This window comes from Neovison vison, chromosome 10, assembly GCF_020171115.1.
Source record: "Neovison vison isolate M4711 chromosome 10, ASM_NN_V1, whole genome shotgun sequence".
Lineage (NCBI taxonomy): Eukaryota > Metazoa > Chordata > Mammalia > Carnivora > Mustelidae > Neogale > Neogale vison.
In genome coordinates, this window is record NC_058100.1 from 15,511,429 (window position 1) to 15,526,459 (window position 15,031).

General features: G+C 36.8%; 1 protein-coding gene across 1 annotated transcript in view; it reads left to right on the forward strand.

Moving 5' to 3' along the window:
* The window catches only part of USH2A (usherin), a 689,941-nt gene that overhangs the window by 454,455 nt on the left and 220,455 nt on the right, over positions 1 to 15,031 (forward strand). The window contains exons 41-42 of the mRNA XM_044266844.1: positions 4,830 to 5,164; positions 6,075 to 6,197. Coding sequence (XP_044122779.1) covers positions 4,830 to 5,164; positions 6,075 to 6,197 — 458 coding nt within the window. The remainder of the gene's footprint in view (positions 1 to 4,829; positions 5,165 to 6,074; positions 6,198 to 15,031) is intronic.

Below are 15,031 nucleotides of genomic sequence, written 5' to 3' on the forward strand. Positions count from 1 at the left end.
AAAGAAAAAAAAAAAATGCCAAGGTGACATCTTCAGTATTTCAACTTATCATAAAGCCACTGAATCATGACATGGTATGGTATTAGCATAACAACAGACAAATGATCACTTGAGCAGACTAGAGGTTAGATACAGATACAAGTATACGTGAGAACTTAACTTATTGTAGAAGCAACATTTTATTTCAGTGGGAAATAATGGTTTTTTTTTTTTAAAAATAGTACTGGCCTGACAGTCCATTTTTAAGAAAAAAAGATCTTTCTATTATATCCTAACTAAATTCCAATAAATTAAAATTTTAATGTGAAAAACTAGAAAGCTTAGAAAAAGAATTATATATAATTTAAAGATTAGACAGATCTTTCCAAAGAAAAACAAAACAAAACAAAAACAAAAACTATGACTTAAAAGAAAAGGGTCTGCCTTCAGCTCATGTCATGATCCTGGGTTTTTTTTTTTAAGATTTTTATTTATTTGTTTATTTATTTAACAGACAGAGATCAAAGTAGTCAGAGAGGCAGGCAGCAGAGAGAGAAGGAAGCAGGCTCCCCGCTGAGCAGAGAGCCCAATGCGGGGCTCGATCCCAGGACCCTGGGAGCATGACCTGAACCAAAGGCAGAGGCTTAACCCACTGAGCCACCCAGGCGCCCCATGATCCTGGGGTTCTGGGATTAGAGCTCCATGTCGGTTGGGCTCCCTGTTCGGAGGGGAGCCTGCTCCTCTCTCTCCCTCTGCCCCTCCCAACCCTGCTCATGCACACTCTCTAATAAATAAATTAAATCTTTAAAATTAAAGAAAAAAAAGATTTTTTAAAAAGAAAAATAATTATATATAGCTAGAAAATAATTTGATTGTTTCTTGCTGGCCATATAACTCCCTCAAAAAACAAAACAAAACAAAACAAAACAAACGTTAAACTCCAAGAGATAGATTCGTAAAATACAGCTGTAACACACATTATAGAAAAATAGGTTATTTCCACATAATATACAAAGAACTTCTAATAATTTAAAATAAAAAGGTAATTCAATAAAAATAATGTGCAAAATATGGATGATTTAGAGGGGAGATATGCAAAGGGTCAATAATATTTTGAAATATTTATACATTGCCAAAAAAGTCAAGAGAATGCAAACTAGAGAAATAATTAAGAAATAGAGAAATAATAAAGTAATAAACAAGCAAAAACTGAAAGGAGTGGTAATTTTAATAGTTTGTGAAGAAGCAGATCATGGAAACTCATTGTCTGTGATAAAGTGAATTACCTCAACCTTTTAGAAAGTAATTACTCAATAATGATTAAAATTAAACATAATATACCTTCTGGCATAGCAATTCTTGCTAATCTATCCAATAAAAAAACAAATACAACTATATATGCATATATTTTCAAATATTGTTTTTAGGAGTAAGGAAATGTCAATAGGATAAAAACTGAATAATTTGTTTTCAGTCATGAAAGGAATATTATGTAACAGAAAAAGAATGAGTCTATCCTCTAATGTTAAGTGTAAAAATTAAGTTGCAGATTAATAGGTATAGAATAAACATATCTTGTAAACAATTTTTTAAAAAGAGAAAGCTTATGTATGTGTGGATATATTTGCTTTGGTTATATGAGCATACCATAAAGTATGGGAGAATATATCCCAAAATATTACCTTATCCTTTTAAGAGGGTAGCTGGCAATGGAGAGGGATGGGAAGAAGGTAGAGGTGAAAGGCCATAATCAACTATATACTTTTATCTATATCTACATTTATTATAAATATATAAATACTATGTTATATATACTCTTTCTCTAGTTTCAAGATGCAAATCTAATATCTGAAATGAGAAAGTAATGTTAGCAATTTTAAAAGAAAAGGATGACATTTTGAAAGAGAAAATTTAATTTTAGTTCAACAAATATTTATTGTACAGTTTATTCCGTGTGAGAAGCTTTGCCAGGGAGTCCGTTGTTAAGAAGAATTGCTATATGGAGTCAAGTATTCCACGCTGTTGGTCCTTGTATATCTATATGTTGTATTGATTAAGTAGTCTTAGAGTTATGCAATCACATGAAGACATGAAGGCTTCCAAAAAATAATAACTGAAAAGAAAACTGGAAATCTAAGAAGCACTCAACTAAAAAATAATTATGGTAGGCAAGACAGCTCTGAAATAAGCATTTTATTTCTAGCCAATAACTATAATTCTATGTAAATAGATTTCAATGTAAAATTACTGTTTTAGAGAACATCTATCTCTTGCTTATTCAGGTCAGGAAGAGATTCTTTGGTGCTGGTTTTTGGGGATTCGGCAATACTCCATAATCCTTCCTCTGGCCCATGTATATATAAAAAACCTTGGGAAGTTAAACTGAAAGTGTTAATCTCATACATTTTGGCCATACTATGGTAAATATGGTCTTAAGCCTAGGAAAGAATAGAATACAATATTTAGCTAGCTGCCTCCTTAAAAATCTTAGACACATTTATTTTTAATAATGGCTGCAGGATATTTTCAGGAAGGTAATCCAGTTAGACGCCACTTCTGTTAGCTTACTGACCATAAGGACAATGGCCTTCTCCACGTAAAAGTCCTTCGAAAAATTTCTGTAGAAGTAGATTCATGTCTTCCAATTCAGTACTGTCAAAAAGACATTTTCTAGGTCTAACTTTTTAAATGAGAAAAATAGCTCATTTCTAGTTGTAAACATTTATAGTAGAGAAAATTAGGTTTTTTTTTTTCCCCAAAGATCAAATGACTGTCTCCGGTGTCATTACATCCAATCTCTTAACCTCTTCTGGATAGCTTATCTAAGATTTATCTCTTTCTTTTAAAGATTTGATTTAATTTGAGAGAGAAAGCATGAGCATGAGTGGGTGAGGGTCAGAGAGAGAGGGAGATGCAGAGTCCCCACTGAGAGAGAGAGGGACATGCAGAGTCCCCACTGAGCAAGAAGCCCCACACAGGACTTGCTCCCAGGACTCTGGAATCATGACCTGAGCTGAAGGCAGATGCTTAATCGAGTGAGCCACCCAAGCACCCTTCAAGTTTTGTTATGAGTGGTTTCTCTCAGCCTCAGTACCAAGTTCCAAATCAATTAACTATTAGCTCAACTGCACAGACTGTCTCCTAAGTTTTAATTCTTTCAAGTGCTGCCAGACCTTGACCTGAACTCGGAATGTTCTGGCTTGAGAGGCAAAGAAGTGGTATTCCACATATCAGTAGGGTTGAATTTAGCTATCATAACCCTTCCATTGTTCATGTACGTGACAAGTATCAAGAAGCCCTGAGTTTGACCTTGACTCCTTTTTTGGTGTGTGTCCACTGAGCATTGTACCTCCAAAACAAATAGAATCCTGTATCTTTTCTACAACCTTTGCTCTTTAGGTTTCTTTGGTCTTCCCTACATGCAGACACATCTGCTATGCTCATAAGGAACACATTTAAACCTTCTTTTCGCCCTAGGACAGTGTGGTCCACTCCAAGGAGTTTTTAAAATTAACAATTGCAAGCCATGTAGTAAAATCTGAATAGACACTGGGTCATTGCTAATTATAAATTAGGACACAGTCATCAAGCAACTAGACAACTGACATGTGGGGGGAGCCCATTTTGTTGCCACTTATTAGTAAGAATGCCCTCTCAAAATCCCAGGTGATATTCCTTCTGGAAGAAACTCTTTTCCTTTTGATTTAAGATAGAAAATGTTGGTCAGTCCTTCTCTATCCTAATTTTTGTTACTTTTTTCTGACTTTGATTTTGTGTAGAGTTACAAATGTGATTATCAATATATATTTACTCTGGAAATATGTCTTTTAAATTTTTAAAATAACTATGCTCAGGGAAAACATATAATCTAATGAGCTGTGAGTACAGTTACTTACTGAATTCTATCTCTGTGTGCATGGCATTAAATGGGCATACAATTTGGGCACTGCCATCCGGAAGCTTACAGGCTATTTAGGAGATGAAATATATACTCCAAAATTTAAGGGACGTTGCAAGACAATGGTAAGAGAGAAACCAAAATAGTATGTAAAAAAAATGATTTTTTTAATGGCCTATATACATTTTTCTATGGTTCTTTTACCCCCAAAGCATGAGCGTATTACCATTTAGCCAAAAAAAAAAAAGGAATATTAAACATTGTAATATTCCATTACAAAATGTTTCTTTTTTTCTGGTGCTCAGGCCCATGTGTTAGTTAAACAGGATCATCCTTTGCTTGCCTTTTTCAATGCTTATCTCATATATCTGAGACTAGAATTCGCTATTGCTTTACTTTCTACATGATGCACGTGTGAGAATCAGAAACTCAATTGTGCATCCTCAGAAAATGCAAAGTCTGATTCCTCCACCATCACCATCCAAAAAAAAAAAAAAAAAAAAGAGTGACATATTTAGAGTACATACTAATAATGCAAAGCGGGGAGTTCTGATGTTTCATTTAATTGAGTTATAAACAAGAAAACTGTCAAATCCTGCCGCTGCCCCATTGATGCCTGCGGATGTGTGAATTTCCTCCATGTGTGTGCTCTGTGTCCTTTAGCACACCCACAGTGGAGATGAATCACTAAGGTGTGTATTAGTCTGACAGTCCTAGAAAGTATCACGACGAAAAGCCAAACCCAGGAAACAGCATTTCATTTAGTTCCTGGTGTACTGCTAATTGATCCCAAACCTTTCATTACTGTCTAGTGCAAAAGGCTAAGTCGAAAGGAGGCATTTAGAAAGTGGCTTAAGTGAAAACAAGGCACGGCAAAATTCTAGGTCTTGTGAACTTCACTTGCTCGGTTCCTGTGTTGTCACACTGATTCTAAATTTATCTTTTATTTCAGGTCACTTGGAAACCCCCACTCATGCAGAATGGAGACCTGCTTAGCTATGAGATCCGCATGCCGGATCCTCGTATCACAATAACCAATGTGACTCCCTCAGTGTTAAGTCAAGTAATTACTCATCTGATTCCTTTTACTAATTACTCTGTCACCATTGTGGCTTGCTCAGGAGGTAACGGATACCTAGGAGGGTGCACAGAGAGTTTACCTACCCATGTTACCACCCACCCAACCCTACCTCAGGGCATTAACCCATTGTTGGTGGTTCCACTAAGTGAGTCATATGTTGGAATTTCGTGGCAGCCACCATCCAGACCAAACGGACCCAATTTGAGGTAAGAGAAAGTGACTGTGCATTTGGATTTTGCTATGGTCTTATCTCCAGGAAGGAAGGAAGGAAAGAAAGAAAGAAGGAAGGAAGGCTTTTACTCATGTATGAATGTAGAACTAATTCCTAATTGGATACCCACGCTCATAACTCGAATACAATTTCATATTGTGTATCTCGACTTATATGGAGCCATAGAAGTTCGAGATAGAAATATAATTTTGTGAAGCTCTAAAACCCCTTCAAACAACAATCACTGTTCCCTAACAATTTTTGATGTAATCCTTCTCTTGATTTTCAGAATATGTTTTTATTATATGTTAGACAAACTCAATGCCTGTTCTGAATGATACATTTACACAAAAATGCCTCAAAATTCTGAAGCTAACACAATAATTCTCTGGCAGGGTATTATTATCTGGAAACTTGTAAAGAATGTGGTCAGGGACATAGATAAGATGAAAGAAACGTGTGTGATTCTGAAATAGCTTTTTAACAACCTCAACTTGACACTCAGCCAAGAGCAGCAAGTTGATAATATTATCATTATTTATAAAGCACTGATGGGTTGATGTCTTAGAAAACCATTAACTTTATAAGCATTTTGTATTTCCACTTTGTGTGAAACTGGTGATAATGTTTTGGCAAATCTGAAATAGAAAAAATCTAAAATGTTATCATTCTTACTGATAATAGTAAAATGTGAATGTAGCTGATTGTTTCAAAATAATTGAATACCTGAAACTTGAGCCAGAAGACAGTGATTATCTGGGAAAAAAAACTTCATGATTGTAAATTAAGATGTTTTCTTTTCGTTTACGTGCATACACCAGACACTCATGCTATGAAACAACCTGAGTTTTGGTAATAACATTAGTTGAGATAATCCCAATGTTTCTGCTTGTCTTTTGCTTTAGATATGAGCTTCTGAGACGTAAAATCCAGCAACCACTTGCATCAAATCCCCCAGAAGATTTAAATCTGTGGCACAATATTTATTCAGGAACTCAGTGGTTTTATGAAGATAAGGGTCTTAGCAGGTGAGATTACAAAAACTATAAAAACAAACGCTGGCATTTAGTCTTGAGCACGTTGACTAGTTCAGAGTATCTTTGTGTCTTCATTGTGTGCGCATGTTATCAGTTGTGCAATAAAACATGTTCGGTGATTATCTGTGGCATTAATCATCGAACTGCAACAGTCAGCATGTTTCATGTTTGCCATCTTAACTGTACACTTAAAATAAGCCTTTTGAATTCAAACTTGTACATGTTTAAGCTCTAGCAAGACATGAAAACTTAATAGAGAAATTTGGAAAAACTGAGCATCTATAAAATGGGGGAGGAGGGGAGAATGACTGGGCACTTACCAAATACTTAGTATTTCTGGAAAATAATTGTTACAAGTCACTGGTCCAACCCACAAAAAATTGTTTAGTTGGCACACCTCAGATTTGAAAGAATTCAACGTAAGGTTTAAAGGAACCAGGAGACGGGCAAACAGGATGTCAGCGAAGAGCACCTTGTGGGAGAGCCCGCTGACCTGGGTGCGTTTCACCCAGCGCTGGAGAACGGGTCTGGGACTTCACGCAAGTCATGTAACTTCTCCAGGCTTAACTTGGTCGATAAAATGAAGAGATTGGACAGAATTGAATCATTTCTCAGCTTTGATGAGTCCAAGCAATGTAATCACATCACCAGAAAACAAAACAAAAACCCACAAAGAGTGTTGTATGAATGCTTTTCAGACGTGTTTTTCAATAACTTTCCTATAAGCTTTATTATTTTCCTGGACTCACTACTGACTGGCTCTACTCTGACCACTGTGTACAGCTCTGGCCTGGCCTCCCTCCTCGTCCTCACCGAGGCTTGGCCCAGCCTCGTTCACCGCACTTCCAGGGCCTGTGATGTGCCATACTTCCCGGCTCAGCTTCTCCCCGTCGCTGCCCTCTCTCTTTGTCTGACCAGCTTATCCATCTCACGCTGGCTGGGAAGTTTCCTAGTGGGCTTCCCTGCCCTGACTCCTGGTCTGACTCAGCTGCCCCTCTGTATTCTTACAACACCCTCACATATCACTAGAGTCAGTAATGTACTGGCCTGGGGACTTGTCTGAACACCCCATGATGTTCTCAGATCTACCCTGAGGCAGGGCTTTGCCTTCATAACTTCTGAACCTTCAGTCCCTAGACTACTGTTTGCACATCCTGGACCCAGGAATAGTTGTTAAATGAACGAATACATTAACTCAGGAAAGGGTGGGTTATTTCATTTCTCTGTGCCTTAGGAATGTTTATTGTATTGTTATTCTCTTTAGGGGAATGGATAGAACTAGGAAAATCTCCATCCTTCTTAAAGGATTGTGATGGGAAAACCTTACAAGGAAAACCTTGTAAGGTTCTGGGGAGTGGGGAGGCAGCATGAATCTGATGAAACTATAGAGTGAACCACAGGAAATTGCCATTTTTTGGTAAGTCAACCTAAATTATCATGGCCACTAGACTGTTCACGATTTTTAATTATTTACTTCATCCAACACCATTCTATAATTACCACTTCAGTTGAAGAAATTCGTGTATTCAGCAATTTCTTCTTGCTAAAAGGCCCTAGGATAAGACAAAAATGAATTCAGCATAACCCTTGGCCTGGGAGACCTCACTCACAGTCTAGTGGAGGAAAACATACCACACCCATGGCTATGTGTGTACTAATTGCTTTTTTTTTTTTTTTAAGATTTTATTATTTATTTGAGAGAGAAAGAGCATGGGGGGAAGGGTGGAGCAGGGGTCAATCCCAGGACCCTGAGATCAAGACCTGAGCCAAAGGCAGGTGCTTAACCAACTGAGCAACCCAGGCTCCCTTGTATTAATTGCTGTCATCCCAGTTCGCTACTTGGTCACCAGTATTGCATAGGACAATCATATAGAAAAGTAACTTTCTACAATCTGTGAACTCTGAAGGCCTTAAATATACCATTTCTAAAATAAACAGACCTTGACTATTTAACATTACTGAATCAGATGTTTAGCCATGAGATGTTTGAAAAAGAGAATAAACCTCAGAAAATTAATGCTTCTTTGTAGAAGAAATGAAAAGTTATGAAAGAGAGCCAAAGCCAAATATTTATTATTGAAATTTTAGTGATACCTCTAAGAATTTTTAATGAGAAATCCAAATCTAAGATCTAAGAAAAGAGATATAGTTCAATCCTCAGAAATCATGTTGAAATGTAAGGTGACATAAACATAGGGATGACAGCTATTTCTAAAAGGGAGGTATACATCTAACAAAATATGCTGAGTGGTATTTTGACTAGCCTCATAATACTAAATGCCAAGGGATTTTTTTTCCTGCTAAGACTAGCAAAAAAAAAAAAAAATCTTTTTTATTCAAATAACTGCTATGGCCCCTGTAAGCAGCTTGTGGTAAAAAAAAACAATATGCATTAAACATAAACAGTGTGAGTCTTCATATGATGAGAACTTTTTTCCTAGCCCTCTACCCTTTGTAAGTCCAAAAAAAAAAAAAAAAAGTCTAGGGTCCCTTTCAGCCCGTGGAGGATTCTCTCACAGCTCTAAGAGAAAACTGGAAATTAGTCCACAGATGGGCACCATGTGCTGTGACCGTTCTTTTTACGAAGTGATCTTTCTCCGAAGAAGCTGCCATTACCCACCTTGACCGCTAGCCGCGAGGGCTCACGGCCCCTGCTGGTAAGCTAGGGGTCTCTCAGACAGCAGAGGGGAGGACCCAAGCTCTCAGCTCACTTTGTTACCCACCTGTCTCACAGCTCCTTAATGACCCTACCCTTTGGCTTTTGTCTTCTGGACTTATTTGTTTGGTTGCTATTTTTCAGAGTGGGGAGGACTAATTGAATTCTAAAGCCTTTAAGAGAACAAGCAATTTCCTATTCCCCTCAGACTCCATCATCCCTTCTTTCTTATCTTACATATACATAAATAAGTGGAACACTGAGGTGGCTCCCTCAGTCTTGACCTGATATCCCCACAGCTATATCTAGAATCGGTTTTTAAAATGGCACTTTTCTTGATATAAAAAGTAAAATTAAGATTCACCGGGCATCCCTTTATGTATGTATCTGTGCATGTAAATATAAATTGAAGTCAATTTCGTTGGCCAAATGATCTATTTTAGTTAGCTGTATGTTTATGATAGATAGAAAACACACCAATTTAATACAAATTATTATGATATTCTGAAGTTCAAATCATTCTAGTAGTTATTTTTCCCATTTTATCTCCATGTATAGAATAGAATATTCTGAGCTAATCATCTAAATAATTTAGTTCAAACAAAAATAGTTTTGTTCCTATGATTGTCTTAGGTAAGAGGTGATTTTATCTGAGCTACACAGTTAAGTTGTCTTATTATTGAATTTTTGCTCTATGTAGACATGAACTCCGTGTAACTGTAAGTTTATATGATTTGTCAGTTTCTAACTTTTCTTCCTTAATAATTCTGTGCAAAATAGTCAAGTTATGGTTGTTGGGGGAACCATAACTTTGGGTTCCCTGACATTTTCATCACTTGGAAAACCTGGTGAACATGCTGTTATCATCTGAAGCTGAGGTGAGCCAGGCAAGGTTTAATGGGGGGCAGCGACCTCCTCATTGTAAACATCAGTTCACCCTTATGATTTCCAGTGGCTTTTTTCTGAGTGATCAGATAAAACTACCAAGAACACAGTGATGGCATGCCCTCTTTTTTGTTTTGGATTTGATGCAGGAAGAACAAGTTATAAGAAATAGTAAGTTATTTTTTCTGTTTTAAGGAAGATGTTGACTTGTAGATAATAGAACCTTAGCTGCAATTAAATTTATAAAGGGAGGTATGTTCCAACTCCTGTTCCTTTTCTAAATGTACTTCTTTGCAATGACAGTCTGGAAAGAGACTTCCATGTGACTCCTCAAGGATGCATTAATTGTCTTATCTTCAAATGAAAGTATTCAGGGTGCCTGGGTGGTGTAGTTGGTTAATTGCCTGACTCTTTATTTCAGTGTGGGTCATGATCTCAGGATCCTGGGCTTGAGTCACACGTCTGGCTCCATGCTCAATGGGGAGTCTGCTTGAGGATTCTCTCTCTCCCCTGGCCCCTCTACCCCACCTCTAAAATAAGTAAATGAATCTTTTTTAAAAATATTTTATTTAGGGGCGCCTGGGTGGCTCAGTGGGTTAAAGCCTCTGCCTTCAGCTCAGGTCCTGATCCCAGGATTCTGGGATCGAGTCCTGCATCGGGCTCTCTGCTCAGCGGGGAGCCTGCTTCCTCCTCTCAATCCGCCTGTCTCTCTGCCTACTTGTGATCTCCGCCTGTCAAATGAATAAATAAAATCTTTTAAAAAAAATAAATAAATAAAAATAAAAAGATTTTATTTATTTATTTGACAGAGACATGGGGTCAAGAGAGCACGAGTGGAGGGAACGGCAGAGGGAGAGGGAGAAGCAGGCTCCCCACTGATGAGGAGCCAAGGCAGATGCTTGACCTTCTAAGCCACCCAGGTGCACTGTAAATAAATCTTTTAAATAAATAAATGAAAGTATTCACAATTAAATATTCATCTCATTTTCAAAAAATAGTTTGGACTTGAGTATTTTAAAATTAAATTCTTTAGCTAAATATATCATAAAATCTAAGTTTAAATTTTATTGGCATAGATTCTAATTTTTTCAAACCTTCCAAAATGAAATGTTTCAAGTTCTAAAAGAGGATGTAATTTCTGGGAGATAATATTTAAAAGAAGAGACCTTTCATTCCCCTCCTCTGCAATAAGATCAAATGTACACAGATGACATGCGCTGCTTTGCTAATATGGAAAGACAGGGCCCGTTCCAGGAGACCTGGTGGGATCTGCCAAGGGAAGGCAGGGGGAGGTAGGAAACCTTCTCCCCACCCATCGCCCTGGATGTAGCCCCTGTTGCCTGGAGAAGCCAGGGACTGCTGGGACCTTCAGGCTTACCCTTTTATCTTCTGACCTCTTCTTAATACCTTGCTCCTGGGCTTCCCTCTCTTCCGGTTCTTCTGAGTGTTCTTTTCACAGGCAGCTCTGGCCACTGCTTTGTATTTGGGTTTTTCACGCTTTTGTAGAACTGTGGTTTCAGTAAACAGTGTCAATTGCAGAAAAGGGAAAGAAAAGAAAAAAAAAATGGAAGTGGAAGGAAGGCTTTTCTTCCATGACCACTAATGTGAAATAGATCCTTTTATTTTCTTTGTTAATGTCAAAATGTGAATAAAAGTCAGGTCTCAGAATGAAAGCCAACTTCTAAACACGTTGTTGTGCCATCTCATAGGAAGAGACTTATTCAAAATAAGCAAATATGTGTCTATTTCACATTTAAATTAAAGTAGTAGAGTCACAGTGTCTCCATTGAATTTTTTTTCATTGCTCTAAATTTACCTCAAGCTATCCTTTTGCAAGTGCCATCGTATGAAACCTTACCTCAAGAAAAATGAGTCTCCAAATGTGGAAGAATGCATTTTTGTCATAGGAGATTTTTTTTCCCTCATGTTTTATTCAGAACCAAAAAACAAACAAAAAACCCCCCAAACTAGTTTCTTTGCATTTTTTTCTAATGTGATGACATAGCAAAGAAAGAAATTACAGCAAAATTATTTTAAGTGTGTCCTTCTGGCAGCACGATTGTAGATGGCCACAATAATATGACAGCAGCAGCTTGCCCTCGCAATCTGGAAAGTACCGTGTTATGAAAACTTTCAAGGGTGATAAGCATTACTCTTCAATATCAAAAGAAAAAAATCTTCAGTAGCATTTTTAGAAATGGTAAGTAAGTGGTATAAAGAACAAGCAGATACTGTCAGTGAATTGACAGTATATATATATATATATTGCAGATTTAAGCAGTAGAAACAAGTGTTGCATTTTTGCTTGCTTTTGTGTTCATTCCCACAAAGGATTTGGGCATGGAAGGAACAGTATGCTATCTGAGGTTTCTCAAATCCTCCCAGGTGTGCTGCTCCTCCAGCACGTGCTGGGCTGTGGCAGATATGAAGAAGAGTTAGTGGAAGAAGCAAGTGAATAGCCTGCATTTTCAGAAGCATGATTTATATTGGTGACAATATTGACACATGAATTCTGTTAGGACATCAATAAAGTTGACACATTTTTAATTCTGATGAAAATAACCTGAGGCATTCTGTGGCTGCACTGTAGAATTTTATTGGTTACAAAAACACATCAGACCCTTTCAAGATACAAGCCTTCACACGTTTTGCCCTGGAATGTTGCTTCCCACTAGACAAATGTCTTCATTGCACAAAATGCCACTTGTCATCAGTACCTATCCCAAATATTACCTCCTCCGTGAAGACTGGATGACTGGATGAGGTTCAGCTAGATGCTCTATCTGAACCATGTTGGAAGAAAAGGGAATAAATGAACCCATATTTTAGGAGTTCTAATTTAAAAACATATTTCTGTAAATAGGTATGTTCTCCAGTGGAACAGATATCCTGTTCATTATGTTTAGCATCTAGAATGTTGTTAGTGTTCAACAAATATTCTTAAATGAATGAACGAACGAATGAATGAATGAATGAATGAATGAAATGATGTAGCAACATGAGAGACAGTATAATGTGTAAAAGAAACATCTTGCTAAGTTTTAGTAGGACTTCTTTGTTGGGCAGGTAGATTTTTGTGATACTAGTTTACCAAATCGTATATGCCCTGAAAGTTATGAGACTGAATGCTTTAGTAACTGTGAAATATCCATTCATTCATTTATAAAATTTGCTACTCTGTAAATAAACAGATTCCTGGGTTATAAGAACTTCAACATCTAATCGGAACCTAACTTTCTAATTCACTTGAGCAAGAACAGCTGAACCTTGAAATGAGTACATTACCATAAATAAGTTTTTAGTATAAATTATCTTTTACAAGGAAAAATACCATAATCATTTCTTATAACACAACAAAAATTTCCATTTTCTGTGTATTGGTGAAGGGAGACCTAGAGGGTGGTCTCAGACAAATTAATAATTTAGAGAATAAGCATTGTAATAACCCAGTATTCCTAAATGCACCTCAAACAGTTGGTGTTACTGAGTACAGAATAGACCCTATATGAAATGTACATTCACTTTGCAGATTTCAAAAGCTGTTTCTTACAGAGTTTAAAATGGTGCTTTTTGAAGACGGTCCTATGACACACATTTAGTATTTAGAGAAGAAATTGGTTTGATATACCTAAGTTTTGCACGAGTATATGATATCAATGAGTCTAGAATTTTTCTTTTAAAAGTATCCTTTTATTATTAACTAAATGGAATGTCACATTTGATGTCAATAATCAACACCTCAGTCCATCCAAAAATGAGCTTACCTCAAGTGGACAGAAGAAAAAACCACTTTAAATACCCTAATATGTGTATTCTTTTTTGACATGAAGTAGCAAAATACAAACTGAGATGTATAGTCATAAGTATATACACTGGCAAACATAAAGATTAGATTTTGGATGCAATGCAAATGATTTATTTTTGTATTTTATTGAAGAGAATTCAAGATTCTATATCCTTAAAAAGTTAACTTAACCAATTGGAAGTTAAAGAAAATGCAAAAGACAGATGCATGACATCAAGTCAAATGCCTATTGGTTTCCCAATTAAATAAAATGATGAATAATGGAAAGAATTTAAGATTAGAAATGAGACTAGAGGCTTGTTTAGTCATCTTAACTAGTCGTAGAGCCTTAGGCAAATCCACTTAACTTCTCAGGGTCTCAGTTTTCTTATCTGTAAAATGTAGCAGGTAATTTATTATTTGAAGTGGAAATATTCTACAGCCATGTCTCACTTAAAAATTTTAATACTACTTTGGAAATGGACAATCCAGTTATCTATATGACCTCAATTTCTTCTGTGCATGTATAAATTGTATATTTCAACACAGCCAAATTATGATGGAATAGCCTAAAATCCCTACAGAAGTTGTTTACAATGTATCATTTAGTCAGTGATGTTGTTAATTCCATTTGCAGAAAAGAACCACACAAATGGTATCACTTTAAAGCCATCGAGATTACTAAATGTATAATAGCATAGACATGTGAAAGAAAGATTCAACTGTTGTAGGAGAGAAGATTAGGCATCCAGACTCTAGCTAAATTTGTGTTAAGCCATTTCATGAAGTAAAACACAATTAAAAGTATTTCACTCCAGGAGAAAGCTGATGAAGCCAAGGTCGCTGGTTCAGTTCCCAAGTGAGCCATTAGCTTTTGTCTCATTCCGTTGTCACAGACTCGCTACCTCTTACCCCCAACTCACCATCTTTCAAATTCATACTATGGTTACAGAGGAAACTTGGTGAGACTGGATATGTAAGCAAAAATCCATGCCCAGTGCTAGAAAAATAACTCAAAGGTCAAGCCCCAGTGATAGGACATCATCCAAGTACTGACAGATCAGATTATCCTTATGATGATGATTATTATTATTGCCATCATTATTATGGTGGGAGCATTGCATCGTGGTTAAAAGAGCGAGCTCTATAATTGGACTGTCTGGGTTTGAATCTCTACTGTTCCACTTACCAGCTTGACAACTTGGACAAGTTATTTAACTCTTTGAGCCTTATTCTCCTCCTTTTCCAAAATAGTTGTTCTCCTAGGGTAATTGTGAGGAACGAGTGAGTTAACCCATGTGGAAAATCCCTGAAACATACTAACTACTAAGTAAGTGCTATTATTATCTTTCAGCTGTCTTGCTCATGTTGACTATTTGGCACTTGCCGAAAAACATTTGTGGTAGTTTCTTCTAGCTGCTAGAAACGAACTGGGTGACAAAAAACAATAGAAATTTATTGTTTTGCACTTCTGGAGGCTAAAAGTCCAAAATTAAGTTG